The sequence below is a fragment of the Vigna unguiculata genome, chromosome 1 (genome assembly GCF_037176805.1).
Source record: "Vigna unguiculata cultivar grain cowpea cultivar isolate G323 ecotype 2 chromosome 1, ASM3717680v1, whole genome shotgun sequence".
Lineage (NCBI taxonomy): Eukaryota > Viridiplantae > Streptophyta > Magnoliopsida > Fabales > Fabaceae > Vigna > Vigna unguiculata.
In genome coordinates, this window is record NC_140792.1 from 8,423,103 (window position 1) to 8,446,562 (window position 23,460).

At 35.2% G+C, this 23,460-nt stretch overlaps 2 protein-coding genes across 7 annotated transcripts; both read left to right on the plus strand.

Annotated features, from left to right (window-relative positions):
• Positions 1 to 1,938: 1,938 nt before the first annotated feature.
• Positions 1,939 to 11,710, plus strand: LOC114187849 (uncharacterized). Of its 6 annotated transcripts, none has more exons than XM_085670207.1 (9): positions 1,939 to 7,770; positions 8,031 to 8,259; positions 8,581 to 8,777; positions 9,237 to 9,510; positions 9,795 to 10,217; positions 10,993 to 11,066; positions 11,135 to 11,197; positions 11,299 to 11,372; positions 11,475 to 11,710. In XM_085670207.1, exons 1-5 carry the CDS (start codon positions 7,742 to 7,744, stop codon positions 9,825 to 9,827), a joined length of 762 nt encoding a protein of 253 aa, XP_085526333.1. In that variant the 5' UTR covers positions 1,939 to 7,741; the 3' UTR covers positions 9,828 to 10,217; positions 10,993 to 11,066; positions 11,135 to 11,197; positions 11,299 to 11,372; positions 11,475 to 11,710. The 6 variants fall into 6 exon arrangements, with proteins under 6 accessions (XP_085526333.1, XP_085526334.1, XP_085526328.1 ...); XM_085670208.1 differs by having other exon boundaries at positions 6,157 to 6,718; XM_085670202.1 differs by having other exon boundaries at positions 6,158 to 6,718; positions 7,070 to 8,259.
• Positions 11,711 to 14,910: 3,200 nt separating this feature from the next.
• Positions 14,911 to 19,267, plus strand: LOC114185307 (ruBisCO large subunit-binding protein subunit beta, chloroplastic). The gene is made up of 14 exons (XM_028072967.2): positions 14,911 to 15,192; positions 15,280 to 15,405; positions 15,569 to 15,706; positions 15,810 to 15,905; positions 16,069 to 16,311; positions 16,396 to 16,630; positions 16,749 to 16,918; positions 17,164 to 17,241; positions 17,323 to 17,394; positions 17,472 to 17,576; positions 17,704 to 17,796; positions 17,888 to 17,980; positions 18,641 to 18,764; positions 19,052 to 19,267. The coding sequence occupies exons 1-14, from the start codon at positions 14,998 to 15,000 to the stop codon at positions 19,063 to 19,065; spliced, it is 1,782 nt and encodes a 593-aa protein (XP_027928768.1). The 5' UTR covers positions 14,911 to 14,997; the 3' UTR covers positions 19,066 to 19,267.
• Positions 19,268 to 23,460: the final 4,193 nt, after the last annotated feature.

The following is a 23,460-nucleotide window of genomic DNA, read 5'->3' on the forward strand; positions in this document are numbered from 1 at the left end:
TTGCCATTGTTTCACACATACAAACCAGGTTCAAACCAAAAACATATTGATGAGGCTCCTCCGTCATGGTACTCTCCAGAAAGCCTCTCCAATCGGTGTTCTACCGATTGAAACTCGCGGAAGGTGAGGGAAAACGCAGTGGAAATGCTCGACTTGGAGATTAACACTCGGATTTCTCTCGTATCTCACTGGTTTGGTAACCCTAGGAGGAGAAATCCTCATCTAAAGGGAAATGGGAGCTAAGACGAACAGTGAGAGTGATCTCATCCGAATTTAACATTCATCAAAGCTAAGTTTTACAAACAAATAGCCTGCACCTTTTATAGATTAAGGGCAACCATGAAAAGCAAACAAAAGAAGAGGATGTTGTTTATCATTATCCTAACGGCGAGAAAGGGAAACCCTAATGGAGGGCATTTAGAAGCAAACCCTAACGCTAATAGGGTGGAACGCGTGAATATGAGACAAAAGCTTAGTAGCAATAGGAACCCTAACAGAGATTCAACTAAGGAGAAACACAACACACATGCAAGAAGAGACGACCTTCATGAAACCCTAGCAGCTAAGCCTTTGTTGCAGAACTGAAATCTGGTGGATCGGATGGCATTTTAGGCCCATTGATGGTTATAAAGAAATCCACTCCAAAAACATTAGTGGGCTGTTGGTTGCATTGAGGCAGGCAGAGGTTTGGTCAAATTGGGATCGGGCCCAATTTGATTGATGCGGATAAAAAAAACAGCTAGGGCTGCGTAGCAATGATGAGGCTAGATCTGTGTGATGTGTTGGAAAAATTAACAATCCACGTCCAGCTGGAATTCGGCCACAAGTGCAGACGTGATCTTAGCCCACATGATGATGCACATTGATGGGAAGCATTGGTGTGGTAAATTGGGCCGCAAGCCCAATATCAATTGGCAGTTTGAAATAAAAAAAGGCTGCAATAAGCAAAACAAGCCCAATTAAAACAATATTTATTTAATTGAAAATAAAAGGAATTAAACGGAATGGGCCTAGGCATTGGCCCAATGCTATAAGTCTTATTGGGGTCACATCATCTCCTCCCTCTTGAAGAGGATTTGTCCTCAGATCAAGAGGGTTGTAGAAGGCTCACAACAACCAAAATGAAGATTCCACTAGGATCAAAAATAAATTTGCAATAGTCATCAAACAAAATGACATTAAAATCATAATGACCATGCACTAAAATTGATTATGCAATGTTTGAAAATGGGTTTTTAAAGTTTGGGAAAGATGACATCCATCCCACTTCACAGTGTCTTACACTTTGACTTAGATGAATTTTGAAATGAGTTATGAAATCAAAGTGTGTTTTCTCACAAAATTTTGAAGAGGATGAAATAAGGGAATGAGATGGAGAACAAAATATTTGAGAAGGAAACAAAACAAAAGATTTAATGAAAAAGTGAGAAGAGTTTAAAGATGAGAAAACTCCCTTTGGAAATTGGGATTTAATGGAAGGAATTTGTGAAGGATTGAACACCAAATTCCTAACAATGAGTTGCCTCTTTTCATTTGAAATGTTTTGTAACTCTACCACTTTGTGTTGTCTTTCAAGCGCACTCTCTTGTTTTATTTTCTCTCTTGATTCAAGTTCTTTTCTTTCATTCTCTTCTTTGGCTTTTCTAAAGTTCTCTTCTTTGGCTTTTCTAAAATTCTCTTGTTTAGCCTTTTCTTCTTCCTCTCTTTTCTTCCTCTCTTTTATCTCTTTTTCCTCTTGTTCTCTTTTAGCACAAAGCTTCTCAAGCTCTTCTTTTTCTTTCCTCTTTTCATACTCTCGAAGCTTTTTAAGTTTTTCTTACTCTCTCTTATGTTTTTCTCTCTTTTTTTGTTCACTCAAGAGCAAGTCCAAATTGTACTTAAAATCTTTTTGTAGTCTAGAAAAATTAGCAAGATTTTGGATAAATGCATCACCTATGTCAATGAAGTTTTCTATCCTAGTTTGTTGCTCTTTTGTGATCCTAAATGAAGGGGGAATGAAATGTTTCTACATGCATGTTTTTAATTCAGAAAATGTATTAATACATGATTTTCTCCCCTTTTTCACTTATACTGCCTCTCTTGCCACCACTCAGATTCACGTCCTACAAACCTAGAAGTAGCATGCCTAAGAATGTCTAATTGACTATATTTACTAAACAATGGTTGCACCAATTTCTCGGTATCCCACATTTAATCTCTAAATGATATTGGTCTTATATCTTCCCAAAAGAATGAAATGTCACTATGAATGGTATGATGCAACTCATTACTATTATGCCTACCTAAATGCACACTACTATGCCTATCTAAATGCACATGGCTAAAAGAAGAAAAACTCATTTTTCAAATGATTTGAAAACACTTTTCACAAAACACTTTTTTTCACAAATGATATTTGAAGAATTTCTAATGAGAAAATAGAGTGAAAATAGTCTAGAAATACTCCCAGGAAAGGGAGGTGGGTCTCTTGGACAAGCTTAGAAACCAAGTCTTTCCTAGCCAGAGATTTCTAAACAACATTCACAAAACTTCTCAATAAAATTCTAGAGAAAATAGATTGTGAAAAACAATTTTTTTTTCAAAGTGTGTGGACTAATTGAAAACCTAAAGACCAAAAAAAGGTCAGCTAGGTGGTAAACGCATGGCACCTAGATATCACGGTGACCTAAAACAAAAATACAAACATACAAAGCACACAAAACCTGGACATTTAAAACATAAAGACAGAAAACATAAAGACTGAAAACATAAACTAGACGAAAAAAAATCTTAAGTGAAGATATAAATGGCCTTTGGAACCCCTTGAACCTCACACTACACGCTTAACTATTACAAACTTTGCTAAGGATGGGATTGCTCTAAAGCATTTTCCCACCTAAGCCAAATGAAGCAAACAAAAACAGAAAATTGAAGAAAAGAAAATTTACACCCTAAAATATCGTGACATGAAAACAAAAGCACACAAAATAAAATAACTAAGCTATGTCTCTCAAGCTCTCGGTCCAGCCTCCAAAGTGTGTCTCCCTCAAGTGTTTCTTCCACTTTGATGCTCTCAAGTCCCAGCTCACTCCTTTTTCATTTTTCCTCTCGGCAGTTTAGTCCCCAACAAAGTCCTCTGTAAGACACGTAGGATTTAATTAATTAAATAATTAATTAATTAATAAATACGGATGGGGAAATGACTATGACATTAAATTATGGTTGGTATGATGTGGGAAAGTACTAGCTCAAGGGGTTGAGAGTACTTGGCTAAATTGAGAGGACTTGTGTTCGAGTCCTATGTATGCTAACTTTTAGGTGTTATTGTTTTATTATTTTAAATCTATGTAATCATGTTATGGTATAATATGATAATTGAATTATGATTGTTAGCATGAAATATGACTTTGTTAAATGGTTGATAATGTCTTGGCAATTGCTTGGGTTATGGGTTCAAGCCTTGGAGAACTTACATTACACTTTATAATTTTTGGTATTTTTGGCTTTAGCTTGAATATGGAAAGGTGGAAGAAAACCCTAAGTGAGTGGGCAACCAAAGAAGGCTGAAAAGGCAGTCGTAGGTGAGTAATGGGACATTACATCCTATTCAATGCCATTTTCGTTTTGGAATTTATCACCTAGCTTTAGGTACCTTTTAAAAGACAAAATTAGGTTAATAACTAAGGTTTGGCAAGCTGGAAAATATACCCAGATAGAGAGCACAAAAAAAATTGAGAGTTGTGAGGTTTGAGTGGGAGTTGAAGTGCTGAATAGTGAGGAATCAAGGAAGGAGGGTGATCAAAGGAGAACTTCCCAAATTGTTCAAGTTTAAGCTAAAGGATCCAAGTTAGGGGAGCTGGACTCCGCAGTTTTATTTTAAAAGAATAATAACATGTGATGTATGATAATTGAATGCCTATTTGTTGTTGTATGCTTGAATTTCTATGTTTCTGGAAAATTTCCAGAAACCGCCTGGCGGGTGATGAATCACCACCAGGTGGCTTATCTGTTTATGTGAGTTTTGGCGTTCTGGAAGGGGGAACCGCCTGGCGGCACACCCTCAGCCGCTAGGCGACACATGGGTTTGATAAGTTTCTGGGTTTTGGATGATGGGCCTGGCGGTGTTGATTCTGCCGCCAGGCGATGCGAGCGTTAGGTCTCGATTTTTGATGATTTCGGGGTTTTGGGTGATTTCCAAACGGGGAAGACCTTGTGTCAATCCTTGGTGAACGATTAGAAATTGAAATTACCGTTGAACGCTAGGAAATTTGGGTTTAAACGAATGTAACAGTGCAACTAGGTATTAAGGTTGAAAGGTTGGAAAAATTTGATATTGTAAGTCCCATTGGTGTGGCAAACCTGAGGGAAAATTTATGGAGTAGGTACCGTTGGTACGCGAATTTATGGGTGGGAAACTTCGTGAGGACTAGGGAGAAAAATTGGATTCGTGCGAGTGCAATGCGAAATTCTGGAGATTCCAGAACTGATGCACCGCCTGGCAGTACAGGACTTGCCGCTAGGCGCCAGTGTAAGGAAATTAACTCCATTTGGCTACGAGAGGGTTGAGGGCCTGAGGTAGTTCACTGGGAGGGTTGGTACACTATGAGGGAGCCTAGGGTCACTGGATTATGAGTTTGTAAAAAGGAAATCATATAACTTGAAGATGGTTAAATTAAGATAAGTATAGGGAACCATGAGGAAGAATTTGGGAAATGAGATTCTGGCATGATGCCTAAAATAGTGTAACTACAATTGTGATATGCAGATAGTGGTTCACGACAACTATGATTAAAGGCAGTGGACTCATGTTATCCCTCACCCAACCTTTACTCATGAGTTCGGTAACTTGTTTTTCAATCTCTTTGGTCTCTTGTGGGTTGCTCCAATAAGCTGGCCTATAGGGCAAAGAATCTCCTGTAATGAGATTAATGTGATGCTCAATTCCTCTCAAAGGTGGCAAACCATCAGGGACACTTGCTGGAAACACATCTTTATAATTCTGCAAAAGAGAGTCGATACTAGAAGGCAATTCAAATTTTCCAAATTGGTTAGCATTTAAAATATGATTTTGACAAAACAATAAGTAGAGGGGATGCCTTGTGCAAAGTACCCTTCTTACCTCCCTTTCTCTTACTAAATAAAGTTGTTTGCTCTCAAGTGTTTCATTTTCTCTCATTTTTCTCTTAAGTGTTTCACTCTTTTTCTTTGTCCTTTCAAGTGTTTCACTTTTTCTCTCATTTGCTAACTTTTCTCTTATTTTTATTTGATCCTCACACACCTCTTTAGAAGATAAGGGTTTGAAAACCAGTTTTTATCCTGATACATGAAAGAGATTTTGTTAGTGAAGCCATCATGAATGACTTTGATGTCATACTGCCACGGTCTTCTTGAAAGAATATGGCTAGCCTCCATGGGAACCACATCACATAAGATCTTATCTTCATATTTTCCAATGGAGAAAGAGACTTCAACTTGTTGTTTCACTTGGACTTCTTCTCCTTGACTAAGCCATTGAATTTTGTATGGCCTAGGATATGGTTTAGTGTCCATGTTCATCTTTGACACTAATCTTGAACTTACCACATTGGTACAACTTCCTCCATCAATGATTATCAAGCATACATTACCATTAACTGAACATCTTGTATGAAAAATATTCTCCCTTTGAGATGCATCCTCGGCCTTGACTTGACTTCCTAACATCCTCCTAATCATGTACAACTTTCCTTCATTAGCTTTCAACTCTCCATCACTCTCTTCTTCCTTTCCATCATTATCATCAGAATCAATTGTGTACTCCCTATTATCCTTAAGAAGAACAGTCTTCTTTGTAGGACACTCATAGGCATAATGTCCCATGCTCAAACATTTAAAATATTTCACTTCTCTAGTCCTCTTTGGTAGATGTTCCGATTTCTTTTGAACTGTTTTTCCTTCGTTAGAAAGTGTTGACTTGTTAGAGGAGGCAACACCTTCTTTTTTTACTCTATCTCTCCAATTTGAAGAATTGAAATTGGTAGAACTTTTTCTTGTTGTACTCTTTCTTTTAATTTGTTGTTCTACCTGTATGGCCTTATGCAAAAGATCCTCCATCTCCATAAAATCTTGCAACTCATCTCTAATATAATGATTTAATCTATTAAGGAAACGTGCCATAGTTACCTTAGGATCTTCTTCAATTTTGGCTTGGATACTAAAAAAAATAGTTATTTAGTAGAGGTCATTTTGGGGAGGTTACAAAAATTCTCCGGAGATAAACATGATATAAGCTAATTCTGATGAGCTCTTTGAAAGCTAATAATAGAGGAGGTTTTTTATTTATTTTTAAGAGGTTAATGACCTCCATAAATTAATCTAGACTTTTCACTCCACGTTCCTTCCCACAAATTGTCGCCCCGAAAAATTTACGTTTTTCCCCAAATCATTTCCGCTCTGCGATTTAGCTCCGTCGTAGCCTTTCTATCACACCGTCTCCGTCGTGGTCTCAGTAGCTAATCGCGATTCAGTCTCCGTCATAGCCTCCGTCGTAGTGTGAGTAGCGAATCAGTCACTCGGTGATCCAGTTCCGTCACCTCCTCTCTGTCACTCTGTCACTCCGTCATAGGTGGCCTTATCGCTCATCAGAGTTGTTCGCTCTGTTCCATCACTCTATCACTCTATCGGAGTTGTTTGCAGCTTTTAGGAGCCTCCACTTTCAATTATTTCCCAGCATTCCACTTTCGATTCGCTTGCAGTCATGGTATCGCTATTCACACTTTTATCTAATTTTTCACACAAGAGAATGTTCAAACCTAATTTTCGTTAGTGTGCACACAACAATCCGAATTGAAATTTCACACTTGCATACTCATTCATTGTTGTGTTTGCACATGTATTGACGTTCTTAGGCGGTGGGTTTCTCTAGTTATCTTAGTGTTAATATTTCACCATTTAGAATTTAATAGAAGAATTTTAGTTATCTTAGTGTTAATATTGCTATGTTTATGACGTGTGCAAGTTAGTCATGTAAAATTTGTTGGAATTGTGATGTTATTTCTTGTTCACGAGAATTTTCAGGAAAAATCATTTGTTTCTTCATTCATTTTGATAGGTTAGTTAACTCAGGAAAATGATGAAACAGAAACTTTACTGAGTCAGGGTCCTCAGCACACAGTATTTTTCATACTCTTCATTGGCAGGATCTTTTAAATGTTTTTAGTGCCTTTAGTTTCTTAATAAATTTTATATGCGAAATGGTGTCATTCATCATTCAGGTAATAATCTTACTTCAGTTTTATAAGACGTTTGTTTGTAGTCCATGCTGACATATACTTATTTTTCAGCTTGTCACAAGTCAGGGGTAAAAATGCTGATGTTTATCAAGAGGCCACTGAAATTAGAGTATTTAACTAGTTTTAATATATCATTTTTTGCATTATACCTTTATCTGTAGGATTATACCGAAGCCTTTCAGAAGCAAACAATTTGGAGGGATTAATGGCATTGTTTTCTATGTTCCATCATATGGCAAGTAAGAGAAAATGAATGAGAATATTAGACTTATGAAATGATTCACACATAAGCAAAAACTCTTATCCATGACAGAGTTTCAAAAAGTATTGGAACAATATTGATAGTTGTCGTTAAGGTTCTTAATGCTCTTTTTGCAATTGCATAATTTCTCTATAATTTATCCTGCATAATCATAAGATGCATGCTTTTACGAGTGCACCCTTCATTCTTGTCTTTCACACTAATCCATCTTTTATGTTTGTAGATTCCAATGACAACTCTAGAAGTACTTCGAAGTTGGTAAAATGGTTTTATACTTTTACTGATAGAAACATTTGTTAAGCCAGAATTAGAGCAACACAGCACAACACAAATTAATCACTTAACAAATATGGGAATTAAATAAGTTGTTTTCAATTTGAAATAGTGTTTGTTTGGTAATTTGAAATATCCTTTCCAATTCATTATTTCCCTAGAATTTTCTTCATGATGTATTTTTATAAATTTACTAGATCTTTAAAGTTGTTTTTTTATTTACATTTTAATAATGATTTTTGCAGGGAGACCAAAATTATGTTGGTATCATACCGCTGGTTCTGTATTTTCTCTGTTCTGATTATTCTTGATTATGTTGTGCCCTTTGCTGCTGTAGCATTCGAGAAGTTCTTTGAACTGGGAATTATTTTCATTCAGAGATGGCTCCCTTTGTTCTATGTTCCCTATTTGGTTGTGCTTCCCCTTTCTCTTAAAGATATTCCCGCTTCTTCTACAATCAAAATCTGTTTTATTGTAGGTATTGATTACTGGACAAGCTCTTATTCTTATGATTATGATGCTGAATAGAGATGATGATTGTTTCAATCATCCTTGGTGTCTGTGTGTATGTGTAATTAAGATCTTATTTGGATAAATTTCTCATAAGTACTGAGGATAGATAGGAAATAAGTTAATTGCAGAAGTTGATTTTAAACACATTGAAAACTTATAAGATAATTTATGACCGTTCCTTTCAGCCTTTGCATTGGCATATACCAATGATTTGAATCTTGGAATATAACACTATGTGCTTTACCATATGAAAACTTTCTGATCTCTTACAATTTTAGGCAGACAGTGCAAGAAGACAAGGCTCTGATTTACGAGGACTGGAAAGAGAATATTCTCCCCCTATTGGATTTAGCACCTTTAAAGCTAAATCTGAAATTCTTTGACATAGAACAATACTTTGCAGCAAAAAGTCTTATATCTTCACGATCCTTTGAGATTGATGATTACCATGGTTTTGGCATGGTTCCTTTGGAAGATTTGTAAGTAAAGTCTATGGCCATTAACATGGTTTTCTTTTGTAGTCTTAGTGTACACCTTTATTTTCCATTTCTTACATTTTAACTTCTCTGTAACTCAAATTTGTGATTAGTTTTAAGACAAGAGCGATAATTTCTAGATCTAGCTTTAAGGCTTTTCAAATTCAACAAATGTTGATTTAATTCAAAATATGGAATTGTTTTATTTGTAAACGAATCATTGTATGCACACAAAACTTTTGTTATTGTTGTTGTTCCCATCCAATTATTATGATATTCCCATTGGCTATGCTTTAAAAGTTTAAAAATAAAAGTAAAACAATATAAAAATGTAACTCTAAAATGTTCAAAAACTACATGACACAACTGTTATTTTGAAGAGTTCGTGCTTTCATGTTTATGTATAAGATCTAGATCTGAAGATTTTCTCATTCTAATAATGTGTATACTGTTCTGCACTAGATTCAATCATAAAACAGGTGCAGAAGATCTACACTTCACTGCTATGTCCTCTAATTATGAATCAGGTAGTGATGTTGATGGTAGTAATAATGATGAGGGCATTGTTAAGGAAGAAGAAGCATTGGTTCAAAATTCCTCTACGGATATGATTGCATCAATTGATGCTAATGTTGGGAACAATATTGATAGTGATTTGGAGAGTTCTTCATTTAGCAAGGATGATACTTCTATGCTGGAGATGATTATGATAAAAGATGTCAGTAGTGGAACTGAGGTGAGAATTTTTCTTTCAGTTATATGATTTTTCTTCCTTGAGTTAGTGATTTATCAATTTTTTTTGTCATAGAAATGACCTCATAGTAATACATGCTTATCTATAGTACGTAGTTTTGCAAATATGCTTTACACTTCGAATTGAAACGTTCAATGTGCTATGCTACTCTTGATGCAACCTCTTATTATTCCCTTGAAGTTACTCTAATACTTAAGAGTTCCTCTTACCTAATAACATGTATTTAATACTTATGGGCTATTGGGTAATGGTGCTTTGCTTCATAGATATGGATTTACCGAGCAAGACAATTCCTATGATATTGTAAACATAGACATGGAGCTGGTACTTCAATGGTGTTCTTCAGCTTTTTCTGACCACCATAGTAGAGCAAGAGTTTCCTTTTTGATTGGTATTAGTTGTTGGGAATTGTCCTGAATCAAATGGTGGAACTACCCATTTGAATGGTAATATCTTCCCTAACGGAGCATTTAATATGAGCAAGAAATCATTGCTGCCTAAAAGGGTTTGTGATGCCTTGTTGTCACTCGTTGACATGAGGGAGAGTCTCTATGGTTTGAATTCATTGGAAGATGATATTGAAGCATTGGAAAGGTGTAGTTTAGCCAGAGAGAGGAAGCTGTATCATTCTTTGGTGTTGCGCATCAATGAAAGAAAGATTCTTCAAAAGCTCATTCCTTTTTGTCTTGGTAAGTTTGTTATGTTTTTATGCTAGTTAGTTTGAAACTTGTGTACTTAGCAATACAAAAGAAAAGGTTTTTCAATATAAAACCTTGGATCATGTATACTGGAATTTTAGAATATTTTCAATTTAATAAGCTTTCACAACTTCTTGTTTAAAAAATAATATAAGTAATTAATATTTTTTATATGCAGGGTCAGAGATTGATCCAAACCTTATATTAGTTGTTTTTCTTTCTGCTCTCCTTTTTGAAAGCTCATTCTTAATGTTCACCAAATTAAAGTTTCTTTTCTTGGATTCTTCTATGAGTTCAATTTAGTAGTGATTTATAAGTTATGTTTCTCTCTGTTATGATGATTTTGTATCTTATATATGTAAGAAACCTGAATAACCCATATTCTAGATTTAGAGGAGTAAAAGTTTAATACGTTCATTTATATTTGGATTATAGGTTGAAATATTAATGTTAATAAACATGCCCATATATCTTGTTTTGAGAATCTTTAGAAGAATGCCTTGCACCACTAGCCGTTGCAACACTTAACCCTGATATTGATTTTGTATTAATTTTGGAAAACCTTGGTAACTTTTAGTAATATAGATTAAATTTTGTATTCATAATTTTTATCGAGTTACAATTTTTATTTTCTTTTAAACTATATTAAATTTGTATTATAAAAATTCATTAAAATTATTGCATAGTGTTTTAGTGTTTAAAGTTTCAATCTAGTATACCATAAAACTCGTGCTTCTTTCCTCTCATTTCTTTGGTGCAATTTCAGATAGAAAGTCGTCAAGTGAAACATTACCCATGGCTAGTAAGGTTTCGTTATGATTCAAAGCATGAGAATGTCAAGTGAGTAGGATTTTTTTTTTATTTTGAATTTGCAATATTATTAGTAATTTATGAGTAGTAATTTTCAGGTTCTGCATAATGATAGGAATGATTATTACAGAAGAGAATCCACTATACTCAATCTTAATCAGGTTTTTTATTTTATTTTTCTTTTCTAAAATTAAATTAAATTTAATTGTTCTCTACTGATGCTTGAATTGTGGAATGGTGATTTCTCTGTTTCTCTCTTCAGCTTCAGAAGCAATTTAGGAGAGCTAACAAGCCTCCTCAAATCATCGATACCAAATAATCATGATTTTTGTACAGGTCAGTGATCTAGTAATAAACTATTTTAGTATATGCATGTTGATTTCATGATTTGAGGTTGACGTCCTTCTTGCGGCTAATATTTATCTTTTATAATTTCAGCAAACCAGTGATGCAAATGAGCCTGAGTCTTCTATGGGTACAAGAGGATCATCTGGTGGTAGCAACATTTAGGGTGTTGATGATGTTTCATAGGATGAAACTGTTTTAGTGTATTATGAACTTTGAGTAAGTATGGATTAAGTTGTAATTGTTTCAATTTAAGTTGTTTTTATGTTAATGTGTTGATTTTGAGAATCAAAAGTTCTAATGATATATATTTGAGCACTTTGGTTGAAGTATTTGATTGAAGTTTATAAAAAAATATTGTTGATATAAAAATATAAGTACCTCAAATGGTGACATACATTGTCAAGTATAGTAGGAAATTCCAATTACAAACAAAATATTGTTTTGTATGAGATTTGAATAACGCAAGAAAAATACAGTAATAAATCCACAAATTAAATAATACAAACGAAACATGTTTTATAATCCTCGAATTGAGGAGGGTATTAACCCCTACAAAAAAAATGAAAAACAAGAATTTTGGAATCAAATAGGTTTATGGAAATAAAGGAGGTTTTAAACCTCCACAAAATAATAGTCATGAATAGGAGAGGTTATAACCCTCCATTAAAAAACTTCCACAATATAAACCTGGTACCAGGGGTTGTAGAAAACCTCCACAAATAACTTGTGGGGAATCTATCTGTGGAGGTTTGAAAAACCCCTGCAAAATATTTTGTGGAGGGTAAAAACCACCGTTAAACGAAATTAAAACCTCCACAATTTAGCTTTTTTTTTGTAGTGGGATAATAAGAATCTCCATCTCTTTATAATACTCATCCACTCCCTTGCTTCCTTGTGAAAGTCTTTGTTGTTTCAATTTTAAGTCCTTGTTGAAGCTAGAAGGTACATATTGCTTCCTCATGACCCTTTTCATCTTAGTCCAAGTGTCAACCATAGATTCCTCATCTCTAATCCTCTCTCTTTGTAACTTGTTCCACCAAATTAAAGCATAATCAAAAAACTCAGTTATTGCAAGCCTTACCTTTTGCTCCTCACTATAATTATTGCAAGAAAATACATGCTTAATTTTGAGCTCCCACTCCAAGTAAGCTTCAAGATCACTCCTCCCCTTGAAAGGTGGCACATTCAACCTTACTCCTTTTATTCTCCCTTCATTCTTTTGTGGCCCTCCTCCTCCTCCTCTTGGTGGGGTTATATTCTCTAGTTGATCCAACCTATCATGAAACCCATCTTGTTATTGCTTCATCAACCTCTCCAAATGTTGACATAATGCAACAATTTGCATTTGAATATCATTACTTTCTGCCATGATTAACAAACAGATCAAGGTAACAAGAATAACATATATATAGTTTTTGAAAATTTTCTCACCCACTTAAGTGTTTGCACTCACAGATTGGCTTTTACTATAATGAAACACTCTTGCCTTTTACCACTCAAATTCTCCTTGGGTTCTTAGGCAATTCAAGAGATTAGTCACAACAAAGAGCAATTCTCCAATATGTGCACAGAAACGCTTATAAGTAGACAAACAAAAGGTTAACAAAGAAAAAAGGCTAAGAAAAATAGGTAAAAAAGACAAATCAACAATAATCCTTCAAGAACACCAATATATTACCTTATAAAAATTGTTCAGAAGCATGAATCATTCGGCCCAATTTTTTTTTATCACTTTCTGTACAATTACGAATTGCAGTAACTGTTTATTTTTTTTTTAATTTTCACAAGGGCCTAACTTTTGCAATGATTCAGCACAAATGTAAATAATACGAGTAATAAGGTAATAAATTGGTAAAATAAGAAAGAAGGAAGGATGTTACCAATTTGACGTTCAAACTCTTCAACCAAAGCTCTGAATACCAAATGATATAAATCCCATTGCACAAGATATTTTTGGGCAGAATTGGATTTTTTTTTAATGAAAATTGGGTGAAGAATAAAGAAATAAGAGGTGTATATAAAAGTGGAAGGAAATAATCACTCTTTCCAAAGGAGGCAACACACAAAGGATGGAAAAATCCTTTGATACAACCAAGGGTTCTTGAATCACTCAAGAACTAGGATAATCACTCTCACCTCACTATTAGATAGGAAAAGAGAATTTTTGAACAAAACTTAATTTGATTTCATTGATAAAAATGGTTTAGCTTATATAGGAGCTTTAACCATTAGAATTACAAAAGACCCATTAATTGCCATTATATCCCACTAAAGCTAATAATAATTCACTCAAGCTAATAATTGTCCAATAGTTAATGGCTGATTGTAACTGAAATTGTGGCAGTCAAAAGTCATCCAAATGTATTCAACGAAGGTCCTCTTGGACCTCAAATCGGCCCTTATTACAACTTGAAATTAAAGCAAAACTAAAGCCCATTAATTGGATAACCCAAATCATAATTTGGTTAGCCAATTTTACAAAGCATGAGATCTTTATTTAAATTAAAGTCTGTATCAATGTGGTGTCCTCTTTCATTTGGGCCATGATGCATTTACAACTTTGGTCTTTTCTCCTTCAAACTTGGACTTGTATTCAAATAATATGCACAACACTTGTTGTAGAACTTCTTTTGTTTTCCTTGCTCTAGACCTTGTCTTAGGCCTTCTAAGTTCTTCAAGTGGATCCGTATCCATACTCATTAGCACATCTCCATTATTCTTCTCTTCCTGAGAAAGATTTGTCTTCAAATCAGATTCTTCGTCTACACCGAAAAAAGATAAGTCAAACATTGAAGGTAGAACAATTTAAGTGATCTTAGTTCCAATTAACATAAAGTAATGAGATTTGTTGTTAAACAAACAAAATGTTCATGGATAACTAAATCAATTAATCACTTTAAGGACAATTAATTTCAGGAAGTTAAAACCAATTTGGCTTGGATAAAATAAAGTAAGCTTTCTTAATCATTTTAAGAAAAAAAGGGGTTTTAAACATAAATAATCATTTGTCGTATAGTTTTAAACGTTACATAAGTGTTTTCCTACATTTTGAAATCTAGAAAACATTCCAAAAAAATAAGCAACATTATGAGATAGGTAATTCAGTCCGACTAGATGCATAAGTGGACACATTCACCTTTTTAATTAAGCTCATTTCCATAGAACCGGCATTATAAACACATTAACATTTGTATTCCTTCGCACTGAAATTAGTTAATTATCATATAATTTTAAGAAATGATAAACAATAAAGTAATAATTCTAGGAAAAGTGTTAATAGAGTATACTTCTACTGACATTCTTAAAAAGAAAATTGCTTACCCCATTTCTCAATGTTTGACCTAACCGAGGTGGCAATTCATTTTCCTAACAACCAATGCCCAACCTTAACAGAACTCAAAAGTTCTAGAGCATTCCAGTGTACGACAAGAGCAACGGCCCCTTGAGAATCGAACGGCCCAGATGAAACAGAACCTTCAAGACCAAATCTCTCGTCACCTTCTATCATTGTAACAATAAAACCTAATCCCTTACCCATTTCCCCTCCCTCAACACTCCAAAGCCGTTCACGTTATCCACAACAACACTCATTAACCCTCCTTAAACCCTAGTCATGGCTTCCACCTTCTCCGCAATGTCCTCGTACAAGCTCTCCTCCTCCGCTGCCATCTCCTCCTTCCCCTTCTCTGGCTCTCGCCGCCAATCAAATGGCGTCGTTCTCGCCAGAAGAAGCCGCAACGCCAGGGTCTCCGCCATGGCCAAGGAGCTGCACTTCAACAAGGACGGCACCGCAATCAAGAAACTCCAGGTAGATGCAGTTTACCCAGCTTGAAAACGCGCGTTTTCAGGCTTCACGGTCGTTGACGTTATGTTTTGTGTTGTTTTTGTTTTCCAGAGCGGTGTGAACAAGCTCGCGGATCTGGTTGGGGTCACGCTTGGTCCCAAGGGAAGGAATGTTGTTCTCGAGAGCAAGTATGGTTCGCCGAAAATCGTTAACGATGGTGTCACTGTTGCAAAAGAGGTGTTTTTTTTTTTCTGAATTTATTTTTTACGTGTATTGTTATTTCCCTTTTTGAATATGTTTACTTTGTTCTGGTGGATAGAATTTTATTTGAATTTCGTGTTTAGGTCTCTAGTCGTGTGTGTTTCTATTGATTTTATTTTGCTGAATTTGGTTTGGGAAGGTTGAATTGGAGGATCCTGTTGAGAATATTGGTGCCAAATTGGTGAGACAAGCTGCTGCCAAGACCAACGACTTGGCTGGTGATGGAACCACGACATCTGTTGTTCTAGCTCAAGGCCTTATCGCCGAAGGTGTTAAGGTAGGTTTGTTGTTGTTTTATTGAAAACATAGAGTAATAGTTACTTGGTTTGGTCTTGGTTGTTATCATGTAGATAGGCCTCATTTTATGTCAATTTTCGCAGGTTGTCGCGGCCGGTGCGAACCCTGTGCTCATCACTCGTGGCATTGAGAAGACAGCAAAGTCTCTGGTGTCTGAGCTTAAGAAAATGTCAAAAGAGGTGAAGCATTTATATACCTTTTATTTAAATACTAACTTTGTTGTGTGTTTTTCTGTAAGCATGACATGTGGAGTACTATAAATTTCCCGTTTTTTGATATATTTATTTTTTACTCATCTTTTTTTTATTGATACATGATAAGGTTTTGGTTGGGTGATTGCAGGTTGAAGATAGTGAGTTAGCAGATGTGGCAGCAGTTAGTGCTGGGAACAATCATGAGGTAGGACATATGATAGCTGAAGCATTGAGTAAAGTTGGTAGAAAGGGTGTTGTGACCCTTGAGGAGGGAAAGAGTGCCGATAACAGTCTATATGTCGTCGAGGGAATGCAATTCGACCGTGGCTATATTTCTCCATATTTCGTTACTGACAGTGAGAAAATGGCTGTTGAGTATGAGAACTGTAAGGTGTGACATCTGACTGTGCTCGCTGTAACTTATTTTTATTTTTTAATTCAGTGTGGTTTTAGTTTTGTAATGTATGTTGTGCAGCTGCTGTTGGTTGACAAAAAAATAACCAATGCTAGGGATCTTTTCAACATACTGGAGGATGCTATTAGAAGTGGATACCCTATTATTGTTATTGCAGAGGATATTGAACAGGAAGCTCTAGCAACTCTTGTGGTGAACAGACTTAGAGGATCACTGAAGATTGCAGCACTTAAGGCCCCTGGGTTTGGAGAACGCAAGAGCCAGTACCTTGATGATATTGCAATCTTGACTGGAGGTCTGGAAATTTAGAAATATTTCAAGTCTTTTTGGCAGTGAATATTTGTTTTATTTTTCCATCTTTTTTTGGTTTCCAGATGTTGATAAGAATATGTATTTTCTCAATTGGTTTACAGGTACTGTAATCAGAGAAGAGGTTGGCCTTTCTTTGGACAAAGCTGGGAAAGAGGTTCTCGGATCTGCGTCCAAGGTGGTACTCACCAAGGATACAACAACAATTGTTGGTGATGGAAGTACCCAGGAGGCTGTGAACAAGAGAGTCGCACAAATTAAGAATCTAATTGAGGTCTTTCTTTCTTCCTCTATCCACCATAATGTTAGCACATGCAAACGTGGCATGGGTTTCACAGAAAGCAAGACTAACGATACACTTTTAAATGGGAGAAATATTTTGTACTATTTTAAATCATTGATATAAAAGGATATAGCCAGTTATATTTATGTCTACCCATTTGTGCATGTAAAGCAGACGAGATAGTATGTGACATCTTCATTCTTCATGTTCTAACAATGCGATTATTTACATTACAGGCTGCAGAGCAAGATTATGAGAAAGAGAAGCTGAATGAGAGAATTGCTAAATTGTCTGGTGGTGTGGCTGTGATACAGGTACTGGACTCACTAAAATGTGTTAATATTCTAGTTTGGTACTATGGAATATCAATTAGGGACATTTTTGTACATGTGTAGGTTGGTGCACAAACTGAAACAGAGCTCAAGGAAAAGAAATTGAGAGTTGAAGATGCTCTTAATGCTACAAAGGTTTTCTTTTCTTTCCCAAAACAGTTAGATCCTTTTGTATTTCTTTTCTGTAATCTAAATAGTTTGTTGACTTTCAGGCAGCTGTAGAGGAAGGTATTGTAGTTGGAGGTGGCTGCACTCTGCTGAGACTTGCATCAAAGGTGGATGCAATCAGGGATAGTCTTGACAATGATGAAGAGAAGGTGAGTCATTTACTTGATTTTTGATAAGGAAAGAACACACGTTTCGTGAATGTGGTGTGATACTTTTGTCTGGGTGCTGGGAAATGCTCTTGATAAGGCTATATAAAAGTGTGTTTAACTGTTGCAGGTTGGAGCTGATATTGTTAAAAGAGCTCTTAGTTACCCTCTGAAATTAATTGCCAAGAATGCTGGTGTCAATGGTAGCGTTGTCAGTGAGAAGGTACTAATATTTGCTCCATTTACAATTTTTTTACAATTTCTCTTTCTCTTTCTCTATCAATGTGATTGATGTGACTTCTGTTGTGGTTTAGGTATTGTCCAGCGACAATCCAAGATATGGATATAATGCTGCCACTGGGAACTATGAAGATTTGATGTCTGCTGGGATCATTGACCCAACAAAGGTGATTTTGTGTTTGAGTATCATTAGTTTAAATTTACTTTTGTGTGACAGATTGCAAGCAAGCTGTAGTTGAAGGTCTAAATTACTGATTAATTTAACTTTGGCTTGCTTTAATGTGATGGCATGAACCATTAGGCATTTATTGTTGGGGGAGGGGGGGGCATTATCCATTTTTTTCCAGTTTGGCTAAATATTATGTATAGTGACTTAAAAGACTATCTTTTTGTTTGCTAGGAAGCGTCGTCCACTTTCAAATAATAAGTATACTTGTATCAGACACTTATTTGATGCCTGACAATTTAAATCCTTTTGGCTATAATTTTTTAACTGTTACACTCATACCAATTATGGAATATAAATTAAATAACTTTTGTTGTGACAAGGCTTTATGTCTATGAAGAGTTGTGAACAGTTTTAGAACACTGTTTCCCTACTTTGACTAAAGATCTCTGTCAAGTCAAGTTTATATTTGTTTATCATAAATTAAAAATTGGATCGCTACGTGTTAATGTTTTCTCATGTCTGTCTGGAGATGCATTTCTGCACATTCTATCCTTTCTGAACAAGGCCATGCCGCATTTTTCTGTAACCATCGTCTATGTAATAATGATATTTGTTTGAAACTTTGAGTTCTCAAGCATTCATATCTACCCTTGTACAGGTCGTCAGATGTTGCTTGGAACATGCAGCCTCTGTGGCGAAGACCTTCTTAATGTCAGATTGCGTGGTTGTTGAGATAAAGGAACCCGAGCCTGTACCTGCTGGAAACCCCATGGACGGTTCGGGTATGTAGTTTCAAACGGAGTATATCTATTTATATAATAGGATAATGATACTTTAACCTACTTCTTTTTACTCACTTTTAATCTACTACTCTTATTATTTTGGTAGGTTAAAAGTGGGTCAAAAAAAAGTGAGTTAAAATATCATTTTTCTTATAATATGGTGTGCATTTGGACTGGTGTGTATCTCTCCGATCAATTACGAGGAATCTTAAATTCCAATGTGTTTTTCACAAGAGTCTAGATTTCAGGCATCTGGCGTGTATCTGACCTTGGTTTGTTTTGTCCAGGATACGGTCTGTAGAGAGCAACGAGGAAGTTCAGTGAGAACAGATTTTTTTTTTCCTCGGATGAAATGCAGAATTTGGTAGCCATTTTATTTGTAGCAGTGAGTCCAAATGTACGATGGATACCGTAGTAATGTTATGAACCAGATAGTGATGACCCCATCCCATGCCTAAATTTTTTGAAGTTATTAATAAAAAATTTTGCTAATTACTTCCGAATTTATTTTGTATGCTTTCATCCCACCCTTTTCTCCAGTCAGCAGATAAGTAAATATATTGGTTAAAAGTTTTTATTAATCAAATGCCTAATAGTGAACAGTTGTACTATTGTATAGTATTGAGCTCGTAGTATGCTACAAGTGTCTACACTTTTTTTGGACCGATCTATATACGTTAGATTTGCCGTGTCATTTTCACTGTTCTAGGCATGTTAATTTCAAAATTCAACTTATCCTGTGTTTTCTCTTTTAAAATTTTTCATTTTAGTTAACAAAAGCGTTGTTTTAATGCCCCGTGCTCTTCCATTTGTTTTTTGATTTTGGTGCGTACCAGTAGTGTTAAAAAGTTTGATTGTTGGCCAAACATTAATAAACATTATACAGCGAGTGAACCATTCCAAGAATTTTCAAATAGTTCGTTGTAGTAGTTAACGTTAAATTTCGCTCCCCATTCTCTCGACTTAACATTTCTCCTCTCCGTGGTGCTTTGCATAGAAGAATTATAAATTAGCTTGTGAAAATTGTCAATACAAGAATGTCTTATTTACAAATAAGATGTCTCAATCATTTCGTAATCCATCTATGCAATAGTGAAATACAAAATGTTACTTTTTGATGGCATAGCATATAATCTTAGTTCGGTTAAATTAATATGGATAAATTATTATTTTTAACTTGGTATAATTATTGATTTTTTCTCTTAATTTTTTGAGTTGGTTTAATTTGTATTTGAGTTTTTGTTTTTGGAAATCTTAATTTGGTCTTGAATTTTTTGAAGGTTCAATTTAATATTTTTACTTTTTAAAATAGTTTAGTTTAATATTTAAATTAATGTATTTTGTATAGTGGTGATGGGTGAAGTTGTCAATTGGAGTAATTTGTTTGTTGAGTGTAGTTAATATTATTTAGTTTTAATGTTTCTTTGATTAAGTATATTCAATATGGTATTATGATTAGTTGTTTAATTTATTGTACATTATTAATGATTTATTACTATACAAATGTTTTACTTTGATATAATTAGATGTACTAAACTGATTCTTTTTAAAAAAATATATAGATATTAAATTGAATTTTAAAAAAATTTGGAAATCAAATTGAACGAAGTAAAAAAGAGTGGAGATTAAATCAATAATTATATTTTTTAACTTTGTTTCTTCGCCTGTGAGTTCAATCACGTGAAATTTTCGTCACAATGCCTCTAATGGAACACATAAAGCATCAAGAATGATTACTTCCTGTTGGCGTGGCTGCATACTGGCGATTTCTTTTCAAAAGTAACATTGTTTTCTTCTAGATTTCCCCAAATAGCATACTGTAATATATATAGAAGGAGCACGATTTCAGAAACGGGGTCAGAATTCAGTTTTTGGAGAGTCCAATTCTGATTTTTGTGGTTCAATTTTTTTTTTTGCTTTACCAGTAGGAATTCGGTTTCCGAAAAACTGAACTGTTTTTTTTTTTTTTTTTTTCTTTTACGTTTTATTTTAAAATGGAAAAATAATTTTTTTTTAAAAGTTAGTTTATTTTTGTTTTTTTATTTCTTAAATTTGAATTAATTATAAGAGAAGTTTAAAAAAAATTAAAAAAAATAAATGTAGGATAGGTGTAAGACCTACTTTTTATATGTCCTTATTTAAAAAGGGCTGACCCAAATCAGTTGGACCTAGGAATGACCCATTAGAAAGCCAAGGACCCTAAACTGCCCTAACCTTACTAACTCTTTTCACTTTCAGAAATCAGCCATCTTACTCTTCTTTCCTAAGAACTCTGCTCTGTTAGGGTTTCGAAGTTTAATCAGATTCAAGTTTAGCTCGACCTCGTTTCTACTCACGTAAGTGTTCTTCAACTCATAGTTTTTCCCTCTCTGGTCTAGTTTCGTGGTCATTGTTAGGGTTTCCGTAATAAACCCACTTATGCTCACTGTTTCCAACTCACAAATCTAATCCTAGAGTTGATGTGCTCCGCGGTAGTGTCGATGTCTCGTACTAGCTCTTTCCAGGTAAGGGAAGCTAAGGTTCTTCATACTTCGCTGTATATTGGTTGTTTTACTCCTGTTTTTGTGATTTTAATGCCTGGATGATGCTTGGTTTGAGATGAGAATGAACTGGTTATTGTTTGGAATTCATATGTTGCCACTGTTACTTGAAATAGGAGGGGTGAAATGCTATTTTCGCCCAAGCGAACTCATCTCGCCCAGGCGAGAGTAGCAGAAACTTGCCCAGGAGTTTTGCACGAGTACTCGCTCAGGCGAGTAAATTAAATTTTGAGCGAAAGACCATCTCGCTCAGCCGAGATGGCCTCGCCTAAGCGAGCGCCAGCAAATTCTCCCAGGGCCTCTGTCGTAGTCTTGCCTAAGCGAGAGCTTGCAGGTTGAGCGAGGGCACTCCTCTCACCTGAGCGAGGGCTCCTAGCTGGAGCGAGATCTGCTGCAAGTTTCATTATTTTTCCTCTATTAATGTTTATTGACTGTTTAATTGGTTGGTGTGCTTTATTTAAAGGATGAGGCCTGTGAAAATGCATGGAAAATATAAGATTATGAACTGGATTGATGTGTTGGTATGATTTTGGTATGTAAGAAAAATGGGATGGTTGGTAATTAAAGTGGCATGGTGTTGGTATGAAATACACGTCTATATTCATGGATTGGGAATGATGAGTTGGAATGGATTCAACATGGAATATGAATCAGGATTGATTATAAAGGTTGGCATGAGATTTATGCGCATGATAAATATTACTTGGTTGGTTGAATATGATTGGTATGTGGTCAGGATGTAATTCCATGAGCCTCTAGGTGAGACTTCATGGTGGTACTTCTGTGGTTAGGACATAATTCCATGACCCATGTTAGTGGGAGTTCATGGTGGTGCCCCATCTATATAATTTGGTAAGAATTCAAGGTAAGGTTGCATCCTGACACTCTAAGGAGTCAGTTAGTCTCACATAGAGTGGATTGACTCTTGTGGTGAGAGTAGCAGGAGGCCTGAAACTCATTAAGGGCTAACCTTCTGTGTAGGGGATTGAGACATTGTAACACTTAGCTCGGGGGTGAGCAGCTCGGGGGTGAGCAAGGAATTCCACCACAAGCGCAAACATTCGTTGAATCCGATTAAATTATATGTATCCGGATGAGTCGAGTCTTAGTGTATTGTTTGAGAAGTCATAACATGTTTGGATGACATATACTTCTTGGACTGTGAAATAGCATGTGACTGCATGATAAACTGTTTTCTAGTCTAATTTACCCTTTTGTTTGCTTGTTGTGTGTTCTGTATGTGTGGTTTTCTCTTTTTGCGATGATCATCAACTTGTTGATGTTAGCAGATGCGATAACTACCCATGGTCCTCAGGGTGATGAAGGTTCTGCTGCATAGTCGACTAGACTTGGGCTCTGCTCTTCATGTCTTTTGCTAGGGCTATGGCCCATGTATTATATTGTTAGTACTGTGTTTCTGGTTACATTAGACCTTGTATCTTGTCTGGTATTGGCATCGTGGTGTGCCTCAGGATTTCCTTTTTATAAACTTTCAGATATCTTTAAGGAGTGAGTCTATACTAGGTACCTTTGCTCGTATTATTATATTGTGTGAGGTGTCATTTAAGTAAATTTATTTATTAAATGGGACGTTACAATATGATTTAAGTTAATTTATAATGGGTAATTTATTTTATTTGATTTTTTTAAGGAAATAAATATTGATTAAATATTTATTTGCATTTGAAAATAAATCAATTATGTTATTATTTGATATGCAATGTATAGATTATTTTGATATGTAATATTTTAAATTAAAGTTGGTTATTTAATTTGTTTAGTGTTATTTTTTTCTAAGAGAAAGTAAAAAAAAATGTAAGAATTATTCAATCTTAATGATGTTGAAAAATGTATAGTCACATTTTAAAATATATGCTTTTTTTTATGAAGTTGAAACATTATGAAGTAGCATTTGATGATTTTGTAGTTAGAATTTGAATTTAAAATACATTGTTTGTGTAAAGCCCTCTTATTTCAGCCCCAATCTTTAAGGGCTGCCTTAAGGTCTAATGGACCTAAGGGTTGGCCCATAAGGAGTTAAATGACCCAAGACCTGCTCTAACCCACTCATTCGTATCATTTCAGAAAAATAGTTCTCTCTTACTTCCTCTTTGAGCAGTTGTGAAGCTCTGCTAGGGTTCAACCACTGTTTCTCA

Bases quoted from the DNA above. Each gene is read 5' to 3' on its own strand.
- LOC114187849 (XM_085670203.1), top strand. From the start codon at position 7,957: ATGATGTATTTTTATAAATTTACTAGATCTTTAAAGTTGTTTTTTTAT. The intron at 8,260-8,580 runs GTAGGTATTGAT...AATTTTAGGCAG, and splicing joins CAATCAAAATCTGTTTTATT to ACAGTGCAAGAAGACAAGGC. The intron at 9,511-9,794 runs GTGAGAATTTTT...TTTGCTTCATAG, and splicing joins ATGTCAGTAGTGGAACTGAG to ATATGGATTTACCGAGCAAG.
- LOC114185307 (XM_028072967.2), top strand. From the start codon at position 14,998: ATGGCTTCCACCTTCTCCGCAATGTCCTCGTACAAGCTCTCCTCCTCC. The intron at 15,906-16,068 runs GTGAAGCATTTA...GGGTGATTGCAG, and splicing joins TTAAGAAAATGTCAAAAGAG to GTTGAAGATAGTGAGTTAGC. The intron at 17,577-17,703 runs GTGAGTCATTTA...TAACTGTTGCAG, and splicing joins TTGACAATGATGAAGAGAAG to GTTGGAGCTGATATTGTTAA.